Source organism: Ambystoma mexicanum, chromosome 1p (assembly GCF_040938575.1).
Source record: "Ambystoma mexicanum isolate Mex_15411 chromosome 1p, UKY_AmexF1_1, whole genome shotgun sequence".
Lineage (NCBI taxonomy): Eukaryota > Metazoa > Chordata > Amphibia > Caudata > Ambystomatidae > Ambystoma > Ambystoma mexicanum.
The window spans coordinates 673,132,530-673,147,344 of NC_090921.1; the positions used below are offsets into that span (position 1 = coordinate 673,132,530).

The 14,815-nt window shown below is 41.8% G+C and overlaps 1 protein-coding gene across 1 annotated transcript in view; it reads right to left on the reverse strand.

Annotated features, from left to right (window-relative positions):
• CTSK (cathepsin K) overlaps positions 1 to 14,815 on the reverse strand; it is a 120,604-nt gene that overhangs the window by 98,318 nt on the left and 7,471 nt on the right. Inside the window, exon 2 of the mRNA XM_069649739.1 lies at positions 5,330 to 5,456. Coding sequence (XP_069505840.1) covers positions 5,330 to 5,455 — 126 coding nt within the window. The 5' untranslated portion in view covers position 5,456. The remainder of the gene's footprint in view (positions 1 to 5,329; positions 5,457 to 14,815) is intronic.

The window sequence follows — 14,815 nt, forward strand, 5'->3', positions numbered from 1 at the left end:
TCAGCTCTTCATTCATGGAATAGCTACTTTGGCTTTATGATAACATCAAGGAGACAGTTCAGGAAAATCGTCTCCAAATCTTAGAGACTGACAACAAGATCCAGAAAGTGTTGAATATAGTCAGTACGAACAAGAAAAAGAAAAGGGGTAAACTGACACAGTCTGTTATTACTAATTTAAACAACGAAAGCCTGGTTTTGATGTCAGGCCTAGACATTTGCCGGAACTTGGAAATGCCAAGTGGCACGCCTAACAGCCCATCTCCACTAATTGATTGTCAACTGGGGAGTTGTCCTCTGTTACCAACACACAATGAGCCTACTGACACTATCAACGAGGATCGGAGTGTAATAGTTATTCTGGACAAATCAACTTCCTCTATTTGTTCGGGTAAACCCTGTAATACAAGACCAAAAAACAAAAGACAACAACAACAAAAGAAGAAAACCAAAAATCTACCAGCTAAAAACGGTGTCCAGTCATTAATTTGAATACAAAAGGGTCGAATACTATAGTTGAGGATACATTGTTTCTATTAACCTTTAGTTTCGAATGGTCATTTGTGAGAATCATTTTCAATAATTATATCTAATAAATAATACAGACACTTATTGGTATTTGTAAAAATGCATTTATTTTTAATAATGTTTTCTTATGTAACAACAACAAAAGAAGAAAACCAAAAATCTACCAGCTAAAAACGGTGTCCAGTCATTCATTTGAATACAAAAGGGTCGAATACTATAGTTGAAGATACATTGTTTCTAATAACCTTTAGTTTCGAATGGTCATTTGTGAGAATCATTTTCGATAATTATATCTAATAAATAATACAGACACTTATTGGTATTTGTAAAAATGCATTTATTTTTAATAATGTTCTCTTATGTAACTTTGTTTAATGAATTATTATATATATATGAATATAAACAGTACAAATTACATACATATGAATATTAACTGTACAAATAACATTTTTAAACAAAATTCTTTTAAAATATATATTTTACATCATAACTTTGTCTAACTGTTATACTTTTTGAACTGTAGATGGCACTATTGGATTAGTTATCAAGTTTTTCAAGTTTTGTTTTTGTTTATTTTTCTAGTCCAGCATCCAACGTATGACGTGTGACGTTTACGCATTCATGCGTGGACGCCATTTTGCGAGCTCTTGTTCGTTCGGTCGGGTGCCTCTGCTGATGATCTGTCGATTTTATTTTTTTAATTATTTTTTTTTCAACTTGGAGCGTTTTTTTTAATCTTCGTATGTGGCTTTTTGGATGGTTTTGAATGGATTTTCTTCTACGCCTGGATGGATTTTTAACTTGGATTATGGATTCCTGATTACTCAGATACTTCTGGATGGATTTTCTTTTTTTTAATGTTTTTTTTTCTTCCTGGAATGGTTTTTATTTCTACTCTTGGATGGATGTTTGATTTGGATTATGGATTCCTGATTACTTTGATTGGTTCCTTATGGATTTCTTGGATTTTTTGGCCGAATTTTTCATTTGGAACATTTTTAGGATTGCCGAATCGGTGCTTTTGGTGAGTTTTACTTATTCATATTCAACATTTCAAGTTATAGGATAACGCTTCTAAATAGTTCATGCATTCCATTGTTTCAAAATTGTTTACTATACTCGTTTTTCGTTCTTCATAGTCTCTGTATTTGTTTTCTGTTTATGAGTATTTTCAAGAGAAATAGTCTGAGCAATTTTAATTTCCTGTGCTGTTTGTTCCATTTTAAGTTGTTTTATGAAATGCCACAAATTTGGGTTATTTACATTAAATTGCTTGTTTTATTTTACTGTGCAATCCCTCTTCAATATTATTTGTTCTTGGCCAGTTTTCCTTCACCGCTCGGTAACAGTTCCATATTGAAATGGGATATTTGGCTTTTCTCCTTATACCTTTCCTTGTAAATTGCCCTATCCAGGTGTTTTCCAAGTAATCTAACAAATCTGCTAATTCATCTTCATTTATTGTAAAGTATGCAGTGGCAATCATTATTTCACAATACGTAATTACTTTGTCTTCCTGTACACATGCTAATAAAAATATTTGTTTTATCTGGTGTTGAAAATCACTGTTTTCAATGTATTTCGATTGCAGTCCTAGCTTTTGAATATTTCGCCAAATGGCTTGTCCAAAATGAAAAAAACATCCTTGTATATGTGTTTCTGGGTATATTATTTTAAAACCTTTTAGTTGACCCTGTTCAAAGTCCATTACTACTGTATTTGGTATTTTATCTGTTATAGCTTCTTTTATTTTTGCAAATAGACTTCTGTATAGTTCCTCTGTTTTGCCTGGCATTAATGCATACACTAACGGTATTACTGTTCCACTAATAGGACCATGTATGCTATAAAATTGGACAAACGGTTCCGGACATGACTTAAATGTTGCATCTTCATGCCAAATTGTTGAATTTCCCAGATGTACCAAATTGGTATTAGTAGTAAAAATTAATATGTTTTCCTCTTTAATTTCCAATGTCGCAAATATAAACTGTTCCCCCTTTTCAGTTCTTTTGCAATATTTCTGGTACATTTATGTCAGTATAGTTATGTGGTGCCATTGGCAGGTTTTCTTTTTCCTGTTTTTGTCTATTAATGCTACGCTGTAGCAGTTTTGTGTTTGGCATCTGAGCCGCTACATGCAGCAGTATTTTTCAACATGTTCTGTTGACTATTGAGCCTCTTACCTCATTTCGATTTATTTCCGCATTTTTTTAAATTTAATTTATTGTCTTTTTAATCAATATATCTGTATTATCAGGCATATGATTATGCTCTCCTGTACATCGTATATTTTCTCCTTCTGTAATGGCTCATCCTGTACATTTTATTTTGCGGTATTCCGTACATTTCCAATACGTTGATTCTTTACGTTTAATTTCACGATTATATGTGTAGCCTCCGTACACCAATTGATTTCCTCCCATTTGAGATGGTACATATTCAATTGTGGCACTCATCATGTATCTGAAATAAGTTCTTGTTATTTCTGGTTTTGTGACTCTAATATGGGCCTTATAATCTTATTTCATTAGTTTTATTTGTTTTGCTTACCTGATAATTTCAGTCACGCAATACGATCTTTGTGTCAGCTGGTGTTCCCTTTTTCCCTTTCTCTCACGCACTGGCAGTTTGTTTTCAACTGTTACCTGTGTATTGCTCTCTACACAAGGTTCTTTACTCGTCATTCCTATCTATTATTTTAACCCTTAATTGATCGGGTCTTCAAGTACTATGTGGTTTAACGTTCAATACTTTTTTTTCGACCAAATGACTTTTTACATGTTTTCTACCAGATGTCGGAACTTTTACTTTCGATCCTTTTGATTCAAAACTTTTGTTTGTCGGCTCTTTTTTTCGGTCCTATCACTATAAACCTATATTATATATAAATATATATATATATATATATATATGAATATATATATATATATATATATATATATATATATATATATATATACTATAATCAATAGAAGAAAATCCTCATAAAAGTTCTTGAGGTCGCTGTCGATGGTTGATGAACTATAATGAATCCATCGAGGAAATTGGAGTCTCGCAACCTTTGCCACCAGTGGGACCAACAAAGCAAGAAGAGCACTCTTTGATTCCTACGAAGATGAGCAAAAAAACTAACAAAAAATAACATCTTCTTTTGCCCCTCCATTGGAATCTTTGGTACGGCCTACTGTTCCTTCTTCTTTAGAGCCACTGATAATAGACACAGAAAACATAATTTCCAATGATAACATGTCGGAAGCACACTTAGTGCAGGTGGCTGCATCTGCCAAAGTGGAACTAAATCACTATTTGATACACCCAGAGTAATATCTAACGGCTCTTCAGTAAATCAAGAGCAGCTGACCAAAGATTTAAGGACACTTAACAAGTTTACATCTAAATCTAGAGGATGGGCCAATATTACCGATATTAATGGCCAAACACTCATGAATAGGAATAAAGTCTTGACCAATTTCAAGCCATACCGTCCTTGCAATCTTTGTGCTATGGTGACATAGATTAGGTAGTGTTTTCAGACTTAGACAGTAATTGCTTGGTGTGTCATTTCTACACAAACTTGGTTACGAAACTGATCTTTGAAGAGCAAGCTACCTTAAGATAGTTGGGATTTGACCTCTATGAAACTAACAACGTGGCAGAGGCAAGTTCCTTCTTAGCGACGCCTACAACAAAGGCAGCTTCAACAAATAATGATCCACAACAACAAGCAAGCGCCCAACCAGTGATCCAAACTTTTAACTCAATTCAAGGGGCTACCACAGGCCTAGATAAGGATTGTCATGGTTGGAGGCAGCACTCAAGAGGTTTGCAAATTCGAGACAACCTCCATAGCAGCTTTAACACCTCCAATTTATCTTTAATCTCTTGGAATGTTTGTGGGTACAGCAACCTGGGCAAGGCTTCTAATTCGACAAAATTCTTCTTAGATAAACAGATCCTATTTCTGCAAGAAACCATGTCTGGGTCCCACTTTGACTTAGAATGGTTCTTCACTTTTATGATACCAGCTAGTAGAGGTACTACAGGTCGAACATCTGTAGGCCTTGCAATTGCTATTGACTTCGGCATAATGGCGAATTACGTGGTAATAGAAACATCTTGTGACAGTTTATTACTGGTAGCCTTTATTTCAACTTGGCCGTACTGATTGTCAATCTTTACTGGAACCCTTGAATGACAGCACTTAACATTATTCAATTGGGGCTGGTGGATTTATTCACAAAGTGGGTAGACCGAGGCCACCCTTTTAACATCATTGTGGGTGGTGATTTTAATGCCAGCTGTATAGAGTGTGTGGAGCAGTCGGGAATCAGCAGGGGAGAGGAAGAGAGAAAGAGGAAGCGAAGAGGAAGGTCTTGAGTTGCTTCCGTAACAGAGATGGTTCTGCTCATTGTAAAAAATGCTGTACTTATTTAAGTAGTTATTTAATTTCCAAATGCACTGCACACTTATTTCAAATTCATAAAGTAGTACCCAATTGACATTTAACATTCATAATATGCTGTACAGATGAAACGTACTGCGAATATATTAAATATTTTGAAAGTACCATGCAGGTTAGATTTGCAATTTCAAAACAGTTGTACAGTTATTTAATATTTACAAAGAGTTTTATAGTTATTTCAGTTTTAAATTATAGTTAATGTTACATGTTTACGGGGCTCTGCAGTTATTTAATATCCACAAAGTACTGCTCAATCATGTCAAATCTTAAGGGCTCTGTATGGTTAATAGGTACGCGCACACGTCATGCACGTGAATGTTGTCATGCAGTACAGTACCTGGCTGTTGTACCCTTTTCTGTAGGTCTTCTTCCAGAGCTCCCAGTGGGAGTCCAGGCTCTCCTCAGGGAACAGGCCACTGGCCACTGTAGGAAGTAGCAAGGCGAAGAACTGGAACCACAACATCCTGTCAAAGGAAAGGGGGAAGCAATGAATCTTGGGCAACCCAGGCACAGCACCTCCTGGTCCCAGTCACATCAGGGCCTCTGTTTTCTTTATTGTGTGCTATCATTTCCACACTTCCCAGGTATGTAGCGCAGCTCTAATTTGAAGACTAGGGGCCACATTACAAGTACAGCAGTGCGGTTAAAATCGGCAGTAACGTGGCAGTAATTTTGTTACTGCCACATTGCCCCATCGCCGTATTCCAGGTTTGGCGGTGAGCTGGAGGATTTTTTTACAGCAAATGTTTGGGGGGAAATCCGCAACCTTACTGCCAAAAATTGGGAAAATCCCCATGCAGTTCCTAGGACTCTAGAAATGGGGGCTTACGCAACCTACCACCACTTATAATCCTGTGGTAAATCCACCATGTGGGGGCAACAGTAAATCGGTTGGTCAGTAATCACAGGCAAAATAGGCCAGGAGGATAGCTCAGGGGCAACATGTTTGTCTTGGAAGCAAGACAAAGAAGAGGAACACAGGTTCGAATCCCAGTCCTGTACTTAGAGACTGGTCTCTGGTATTAAGTGCATTATGAAAAATAATTAATTAAAATACTGCCAAACTTGTAATGAGGCCCTAAGAGTTAGGCTTGTGTTTGTCCACTTTGCTTTCATTGCATGTTATTGGCCAGCTAGCTCTTCACCCTTTGTTCATTGTGGCAATGGGCCTGCAAGCCTTCTGTCTGAGCCAATACAACCCCTTGTTGATATAAGCACTTCCACCTGACCCACCACAGGGCCAACCTTCTGCCTGGGTTCAATTCTCCCTCTCAATTTGAAACACAAAACCAAGGAAAATAGCAGAACTGTACATAGCGTAAACCGAAAACTGATGGAAATGGTTGAGATAACTTGTACTAATCAATGCGCATTCCTCCTAGCAGTGTTGCATTCTGTTATTTGTAGCTCATTCACAGAAGAGGGCCGTCCATATGCAAATCACTCTTGACCATGAGACCTAATGTAGCAGTTCTGGGGGATCTACTAGGCCGCATTGTTACTCTACTAGAACACAAACCGCCCAAGACAAAGAAGGTGCAGTTGGATTCCCTAGGCCGAGGCTTAGCCAAAAATAAGCCAAAGCAATTGCATTGGAGAACAGGTAGGAAGGAGATGACATGTGAGGAGGGACATGTTGGTGTTCTTTAGTTATTTACTCACCCATCAACTGCCCATGAGTATGCTACTTGCTGTGGCCATTCCTACCCAGTACCAGCCCCTCACCACACAACACCCATCATTCTGCTATCTCTCTGAGCTAGCTCTACCAAGCAATAACATAAAACGTGTGCCTGTCTTTGTTCATTCTAAGCAGCCTAAGGAGTGTTAATGACTTAAAGGCACCTTTAAATGTGTTACAGGTTTAACAAACGTGTCTTGCCTAAGTGTTCCATCAGCCACTCGATTGCTACCTGTTCATTGCTCTGAAGGCTGTTCCTCTCCTTCCCCCAGAAGCTCACTGTTTCTAGAACTCTGGTTCTCTCTAGGCTGGACTACTGCAACAGCCTCTTTCTAAATCTGCCTGCCTCTACTCTCCACCCTCTGCAAATTATCCAAAACAGGACTGCGAGACTTGTCCTTCGGCTCAAGCCCCAGGGAGCGTATCTCTCCAGGACTGAAATCTCTGCACTGGCTCCCAGTGGCAGAGAGGATTAAGTTCACAACCCTCTGCATTGTCCACAAGGCCTTCTGGGGCCTGGGACCTCAATACCTTCAATTCTGTCTTCCTAAAAATCTTCCCTCTCGAGCTCTTCGCTCATCCGCCTCCAACTCCCTCAGGGTTAGTCGATTCTCCAAGCAGCAAGTTGGTGGTAGATCTCTTTCTTCTGCTGGCGCCTCCCTCTGGAACAGCCTCCCTGCCTCTCTGGAACTTGAGGAGAACCATCTCCAGTTCCGGAAGCACCTCAAGACCTTCCTCTTTGCTTCTGCTTTCTCTCCTCCTCTCCCTTGCTGATCTCCTGGCTGAATCTGAACTTGCACTGGTTACCTGGCTACACTCTGATGTCGGGCCCAGGTCTCCTCCCCGCCAGTTGCATACTTGCACTGCCACCCTGGCATCCCTTGCACTCTGGGACTGTTTCTGTATCCCTACAGCCCCTACTAGCACTTGACACCTGATGTCTGCACTTACCCTTGCACTGGCCACCAGCTGTCCGCACTTTTTTATTTGTCCTTATTTACTTACTGTTATCCTATGTACTGCACAGCCCCCTCCCCTTCCCCTCTGCACTTTTTCCCTTCTCCCCTCGCCTGCACTTGCACAATCTCAATGTCACCTGACTTAGTAGGATTGTTGTCTCTGTCTTCCCTCTGTTTCCCCCTCCCTTGGCTCATCGCGTCTTGAAACACTTGTGTATAGGTGAGTTATAAATGCCTTATCATATCATGTCATATCAAAAACAAGTATTGACATATCCAGCTGTTTTGGCTTGTTTGTAGGTATTAGGTAGGCATTTGCCAGGCGCTGCCATCATATACTCAAGTAGGCATACCATTTTCCACCTGTTGCTGTCTCATGGCCAGGTAGTACCGTTATTGCAGTGGCTAGCAAATGCCTATATCCCATGCCCACATAAACCCCAAACTGGTGGCTTTGCCGGTGCTTATTATGCTACAACGTGTGCTTTCACACAACATTTAATGGAAATTATGGCCCATGCATACGGAAGCATGCTGGGATGTGTTTGCAGTGGGATGCATCACATGAGGATCTGTTCACCATGGTACGGGGTGAGGCATCACTACGGGCACCTTTTGTGGAAAGTGTTCTTGGCACTTGAGCCTTGCTTTCTTGTAAAGACTTGATGCTGGGCACAAGTATATTCCTCCCTTTTGGGTGGGCAAACTTTTAGTGACAGTTGAGGGTGTTGTTTGGGCATCTGCCACAAAGGACTCTTGACCCCATCACTCAACTCAAGATCTGAGGAGGAATCTCTGGTTCCTCTGGTTTTAGCCCAACAGAGTGAGAAGACGTCAACGTCCTTGGCCACCATGGTATTACAGAATCCTTCTTCTTCCTATGTTTACTCTAACAAAGAGAGTGTAACCTGACAGGCCCGCACCGCCATGCAGTGTCGGAGGTAGGTTTTTGTGCCAGAGGGGACAAAGGACTCTCATAGGAAACCCTTTCACTACTCTGTGAGCAGCGTGGAGGGAAGGGTTGTACATACTGGGATCTGAAAGGGGCCCCCTGTGGAAGCCACCACCCCATAGTCCACTGCTGGCTCTGCCACTACCACAAGAGCTGTGTTAGAGCTCATCTGCCCCCCATATTTTACCCTGGCGAAGACAGCAACGCTATCTGCCTCACACCAGGGTTCTGATAAATTATCTGGTTTACTAGAGGAGGCCAACCTTATAGCAGGGCTGTGAGGGAGACTGTCGTCCTTCTGGTTTTACCCTCACAAACAGAACAAATGGGTGTTAGTCTCATAGCAGGACTGTGATATTCTCTGCTCCCTCATATATCCTGAGAGAGCAAAGGGCTGCCACCCTCACTTCAGACCCAGCGCTGTATCAAAAGGAGTGTCAGCCCATTTTAAAAATTATGTCTAACGTCCCCACCCAACCCACTTGCCAACAGCTGGGCCGCCTCTACACCTCCAAAATGTAGATATATTCATGTGTTGAAGAGGTGCGTTTTCTAATGTAAAAGGGCAGTGTAGAAAAAGCCTACACTAGTTGGACAGGCGCTGACTTTCTTAATATGCAAGGGACTACGCCAGCCTCCTTGTTTGAGGAACTCTGACCTTCTAATCTGAGGGGGCTGTGAGTCTGAGATAATATGGTCTGTGGTCTTTACGATCAATCTCTACTAGTCGAAGGGACCTGCGTTCTGGACCTATCCTAGAGTTTTTGACTCTGAAACTATCATACCCCAGTGGTTGGGAGTGGGTCTTACACTGACAGCCCCACTAGTCTGAGGGACTCTTAGATCCGTAGACTGTCCTAGTCTGGATGGATTTGACTATAATTCCATCTTCATTTGAGCTCCAGTGGCACTTCCTAAAGTAAGGAGATGTGATACTCACCTTGTTTGAAGCACTGTAATGCTCCTTTTCATTGCACCTCAGACTCTGTGACACTCCTAATTGAGGCAGCTCTGGCTCAGAGAGCTTCCTGGCCTGTGGCGTTAGTATGTGACCTATAACTAAGAGCACCTCCTAGTTTGAGAGTCTTTGATTCTGACACCTACTACACCACGTGGCCATCGGTCTGGCACCCTTTGAATATCAAGGCTCTAACTCAGAGACCCATTTAGCCTGAGTGCTTGGATTTTGTGCACGCCCACCCCTCGTCTGACAGGTGTTGACACATAAAATGTTCCTAGCTTCTGGAATTCTGACTAACACACATCTCCTAATTTTAGAATGTCTGACTTTGAATCTCTTCTAGTCTCAGAGTCTTTGACTTTGTGACCCCTTACCCCTTCTTTGAGAGATGTTGACACTTGCAATTATCTTACACTGTGGGACTATCACTTGAATACAGCCATAGCCCTTGGTATTCTGACTAAAACAACCTCTGAATTTTATAATGTCTAACTTTGACTGCCTTATAGTCTCAGAGGCTTTGCAGATCGAGGTAATAATTATTTGATGGCCCCTCGTGAGTGGGCTGCTGACACTGAGACCCCACAAACTAAGAAGCTGTGCTTGTTAGGCCTCCTAATGACAGGGGCTGTGAATCTGAGTCTAAGTCCCTGGCTCAGAGACTGTCTTTTTATGAGTGATGATGACATTAAGACCCTACTAATCTGAGAGAATTAGAGCCTGAGACCCTCCATTTGAGACCCTCTGAGTCTTACAGAATGTGAAGATTGGACTATTACAGTCAGTTGAACTCATTCTTAAAAACAATGCTTTTTGAGTTGTGCTTAGACTTTGCTAGCCCGGATGCTCAGTCTATGAAATCTACTGGGCGAAACCTGAAGGTGTCTCTCTAGCTAGTCCCCGGGGATCTGTCATCCAGGTGGCCAGGACACGGCCATCGCTATTGGATCCAGATCCTGGGGGTGGACAAGTGAGGGAGGATCACCTGGAGGGGGGTCCTCAGGGAGTGGGACACCGACGGGTGAGACGCGGTATCCCCCTTCCTTTGACACCTTTTCCCCATGCTCTCGCGTAGGACATTCAAAACCACTGCCCCCCCTTCCGACACGAACACATTTGCACAACACAAAGGACAACGGACTAACACCAGAGCCGTTTACCTGACATGTCCCAATCCCAATTCAAGGGTCAGGCAATGTCAGGCAATGGACCAGAATCACACACACTTGATGGCCCTTTCCCTTTCCTACAGGGATAAAAGATGGAGCCGGAGAGCACAATATGAGAACGGCAGACAGCATGACGAGACGGCTAATCAGGCGCAGCAGTTCAAGGGAAGGAGAAAGGCAGCAATAATCAAGAGGGTGGCGACCTTGCGCTTTTCAACCCAGGCCTGCGGAACCTTTGCGCAAGAGAGCCTAAGATCGCGAACAATAGCACAAGTGCCTTGCAGCAGATGTCAACGGTACACGGGGCAAGCCTACGCCGATAAGCTGGAATGGGGGAGGTTCCTGCAACCGTGTTACCGTCCTTGACGCAGAAAGAAGGAAAGCCAAGCCCGTTTAGATTTGTAAATACTATGTAACTCTATGACCCTGCACTTTGTAATTCTCTTTGTATTGATGTTCTGTAATCTGTATATTCTTTGTATTGCCTAATTCTCGATGTTCTTTTGACTTGTAACCTATATATACTTGAATCTTTGAAACAATGTAATGTAATAAGTAATAAGTATATGTAATGCGCCTGGATACCTCTGTGTTTGGAGCGCTATAGAAATAAACAAACAAACAAACAAACAAGCGGTTCATCATCACAGCCGGTGAGTCAAAGGAAGAACCAATAAGAACCGGGCTGTGTTGAATGAAAGATGCAAAGTGGCAAGTTTGAACCAAGTTTAATGAACTGTAAAAGGTGTTAATGGGGAGACCAGCTGCAGAAGGCAACTGGCACCACATGGGTGTTAATTTGAGAGACTCTGGTCGATCCCTGTTGAAATGAAACTACAGATACCAGAGGGCCGTAGGGAAGCTGCCCAGATAGGTTAAATAGGTCATACAGGAGGTCAAGCAAAATCCCTGTACAGTCGAAAGTCTTTGATCTATAAACTGATAAGAGAAAGCAGGGGAAGTGAATCCTGCATTGAGAGGAAAACAAGGGAAGTGAATCCCAGCAAACTATGTAAAAGAGACAGCAAGAGTAAACCCAACCGAGGGATGGCAGAGAAGAAGGGCAAAGTCTAAAGTCCCAAGAAGCAGTGTGTTGACAAAACGTGAACCCGGTTGAGGGATGTCCACTAGAACTGTTTAAAAAGACATTAAGATTTGTGAAGAAGGAAAAGCCATAGTGAACCCGACCGAGGGAGGCTAAGATTCGAGAGGGGTCAGCACCCGGAAGAGGGGGACCCAAGGGTGGAGAAACCTCACTCTAAGTAAAAGCAAGAAACAAACTTTCATTTGTTGAAGGAACTTTTGTTTTGTTCATTTGAAGACATCAGGCCTAGAAGGCAAGAGGCTTTCAAGTGAAACGAGACTTGGCCATCGACGGCCCTGATAGCTGGAAGCTGAACTGTCATCTCATACTGGGAGCTCGAGAGTGTGCTGTGCTCCACGACCCCACCTTAACCGATGCTTAAAACATGGGGAAGGGAGACCCAGGGTACCTCATCCTGACATATTATTTGCGAACACTTCTTTCTTTTCTTGAAAACTATCCCACACCCTTTTTGTATTAGCTGTAAGGTTTGGCAATAGGTTTCTTCGTATAGGCCCTTTTTAGTTGACACAACACCACTAGTACTGCCTTATTTTTCATTTACTGGTCGACGCTTGCTCCCATCCTAGATGTGGGTTTAGATTAGGTGTTTTTCCACCCTCCATTCATTGTTCAATAAACACCCTTGAACTGTGATCACTTGTGTCTGTCCTACTTGTTGCCACCATGAGTTCCTTACAGTACCCAATCTAAAAGCCTGTTTCACTGACACCTTCCAGTCTTAGTCGGATAAAGTCCTGCTTAAAGCAACACTGCCTTTACATGATGAGATTGTTCTGTGCATTTAATTTTGAACCTTGAAGCTAAAAAAAGAGTATTCCTTGTAGAATACGTATGGATCCAAATTTTGTCCATGCCAGAAGACTGTATTTCATGTGTCAGCCAGTTGTGCCTTGCATTCTGGTACTTGTAGTTTTGAGTTGTCCCATTAAATTTCACACTGCAAGTACCATGATGGAAGGAGAAAAGCTTGACTGGATGAGCATTCGCCTGCTCGACATCGCTGCCTGATCCTTGAATATGGGGTGAGATCCCTGAATACATATCTGTGGAGGCCTAGAGGGGGTGTAAGGTGGTGTATTTTATGATTATCAGAGTTTCATGGGAGCTGGACCGTTGTCTAATGCCCATTGAAGAGTTTCTGTGTCCCTTGTTATCACTCAATGGTTCTGTGTTTAACCAAACCACAGTTTGGTCATTTTAAATTTGGTTGACTATTTTGTGTCGACCATGGTCAACCTCCATTTAGTTTTTCTATTATGTGTGGGTCTCCCCAATGCTCCCCCTTGCTATACCCAACCAACCTCCCGAACCCCTAACCACGCCATTTGACCAACTTTAAATGAACCCCACTGCAGTGGTTTTCCGCATGACAGTCTCACTGAACATATAATGAGGTTGAATTGTATTAGCCACCCCCAATGTCTGATTACCCTCAAAGCATGTTCGTTACCACACACAAAGCTGGGTGAAACATGCCTGTGATTGTTGATCATGTTTTGGGCTAACAACATTACCTTTATTTATATATTGAAAGGTTTCATACTTGTCGCCTTTAGTCCCCTTCTTTGTACAGAGTGCTGAAAGCGATGCTTCCTTCCACATATAAGCGTTTCCTGACTTTTCGAAGAAGCTAAACATTATTTCTCCCGCTGTAAGTATGCTCATCCAACAGCACCTCTGCCGGACTCTTCCTAGAAAGCTTGGTGGGGGAAGCAGGGGTTGTGAGTGAATTATCATTCACAGGGGCGCTCCAATCATACGCAGCCCTTCCAGAAAATCCCTTGATGTTTCCTTTCCTAGTGACCGCCTATTTTGTCCGAACTCTTTTTTTGATAACTTTGTAAATCCTCTAACGCTGTTGCTGGCTTTTTTGTGGCTAGGCTTTTTTATTTGCTGTCATCGAGACTTCTAATGAAATCTCCCTGAAGCAGCAGCTGTCACTCATTTTTCATCTCAGCCGTGGTGACCAGAGCACGCCATTTTGTCATGGGGTGAGTTCTCTCACCAAGAAAGTGCGTTGTGGAGTAGGCCGGTGTCAGTTGTATGATTTACTCAGGGGCCATTTTACCGTATTGATAACCATTTGTCAATGCAAAAATGGTAACATTGGTGGCAACATTCTACCAATGCATTTTAAATGTCCTACACCTTAACCGTTTTTTTGGTGGTCATTCCTTGTTTGTTTGGAACACAGGGGCAGAGCCCACAAAGACAGTTCTGTGTGACCTGTATCTAGTTGAATCTGAATGAGTGTATGTAAGAGTGAGAGTGTGTGTGATATGTCTGCTACCATACATTGGCAGTGTCCCCAAAACTCTCCAGGCCAATATGACCTGTCTGCTGTATGCAATACTTAACTGATTTGTGATCATAACCGAAGATGAACTTCAGAGTTTTGTCCCGTTAAACTCAACGGACGCCTTTTTCTTTTTGTCTTTTCTTCTTTTTTTTCTTTTTTTTTTTTTTTCTTTTTTTTCCTTTTTTCTTTTTACAAACGTTCTAAACTTCTTATACTTCCCTTGTAGCTTGTATGTGATTACGTGGGTGGCCGTGGAGGGGCTACCATGCTTTTTTTGGGACGTTTATAATCAGCAATTGATTTTGAATTGTCTTGTTCACTTGTAAGAACTGCTTCCCCACTTCTTAAGTCTCTCAAACAGCCCCTTCATCTTTTTCTGATTTGAAATGGGTTTGGATCTCGATTAAACCCTTTGCTGGTTTTACACATATACCTCTTTAAACGTCTTTAGCTTTCTTTGGATATTTTTCAATACTTGCCTTTATAATGAAGAGCACCTTTTTCAGTAATATACTGTGGATTTCCCTTGATTGTGTGCTTATGTGTGAATATTTGTGTTTAAGCACATCCTCTCTCTCTCTCTCTCCACCCATACTTCAGACAAGATTTGGGGGTCTTCCTGCCCCCAGAAGGGATGAAATGCCTTATCGATAGCCCTGCTCAGTTGTGTAATAAGGATGGCCTGGTCCCTTTT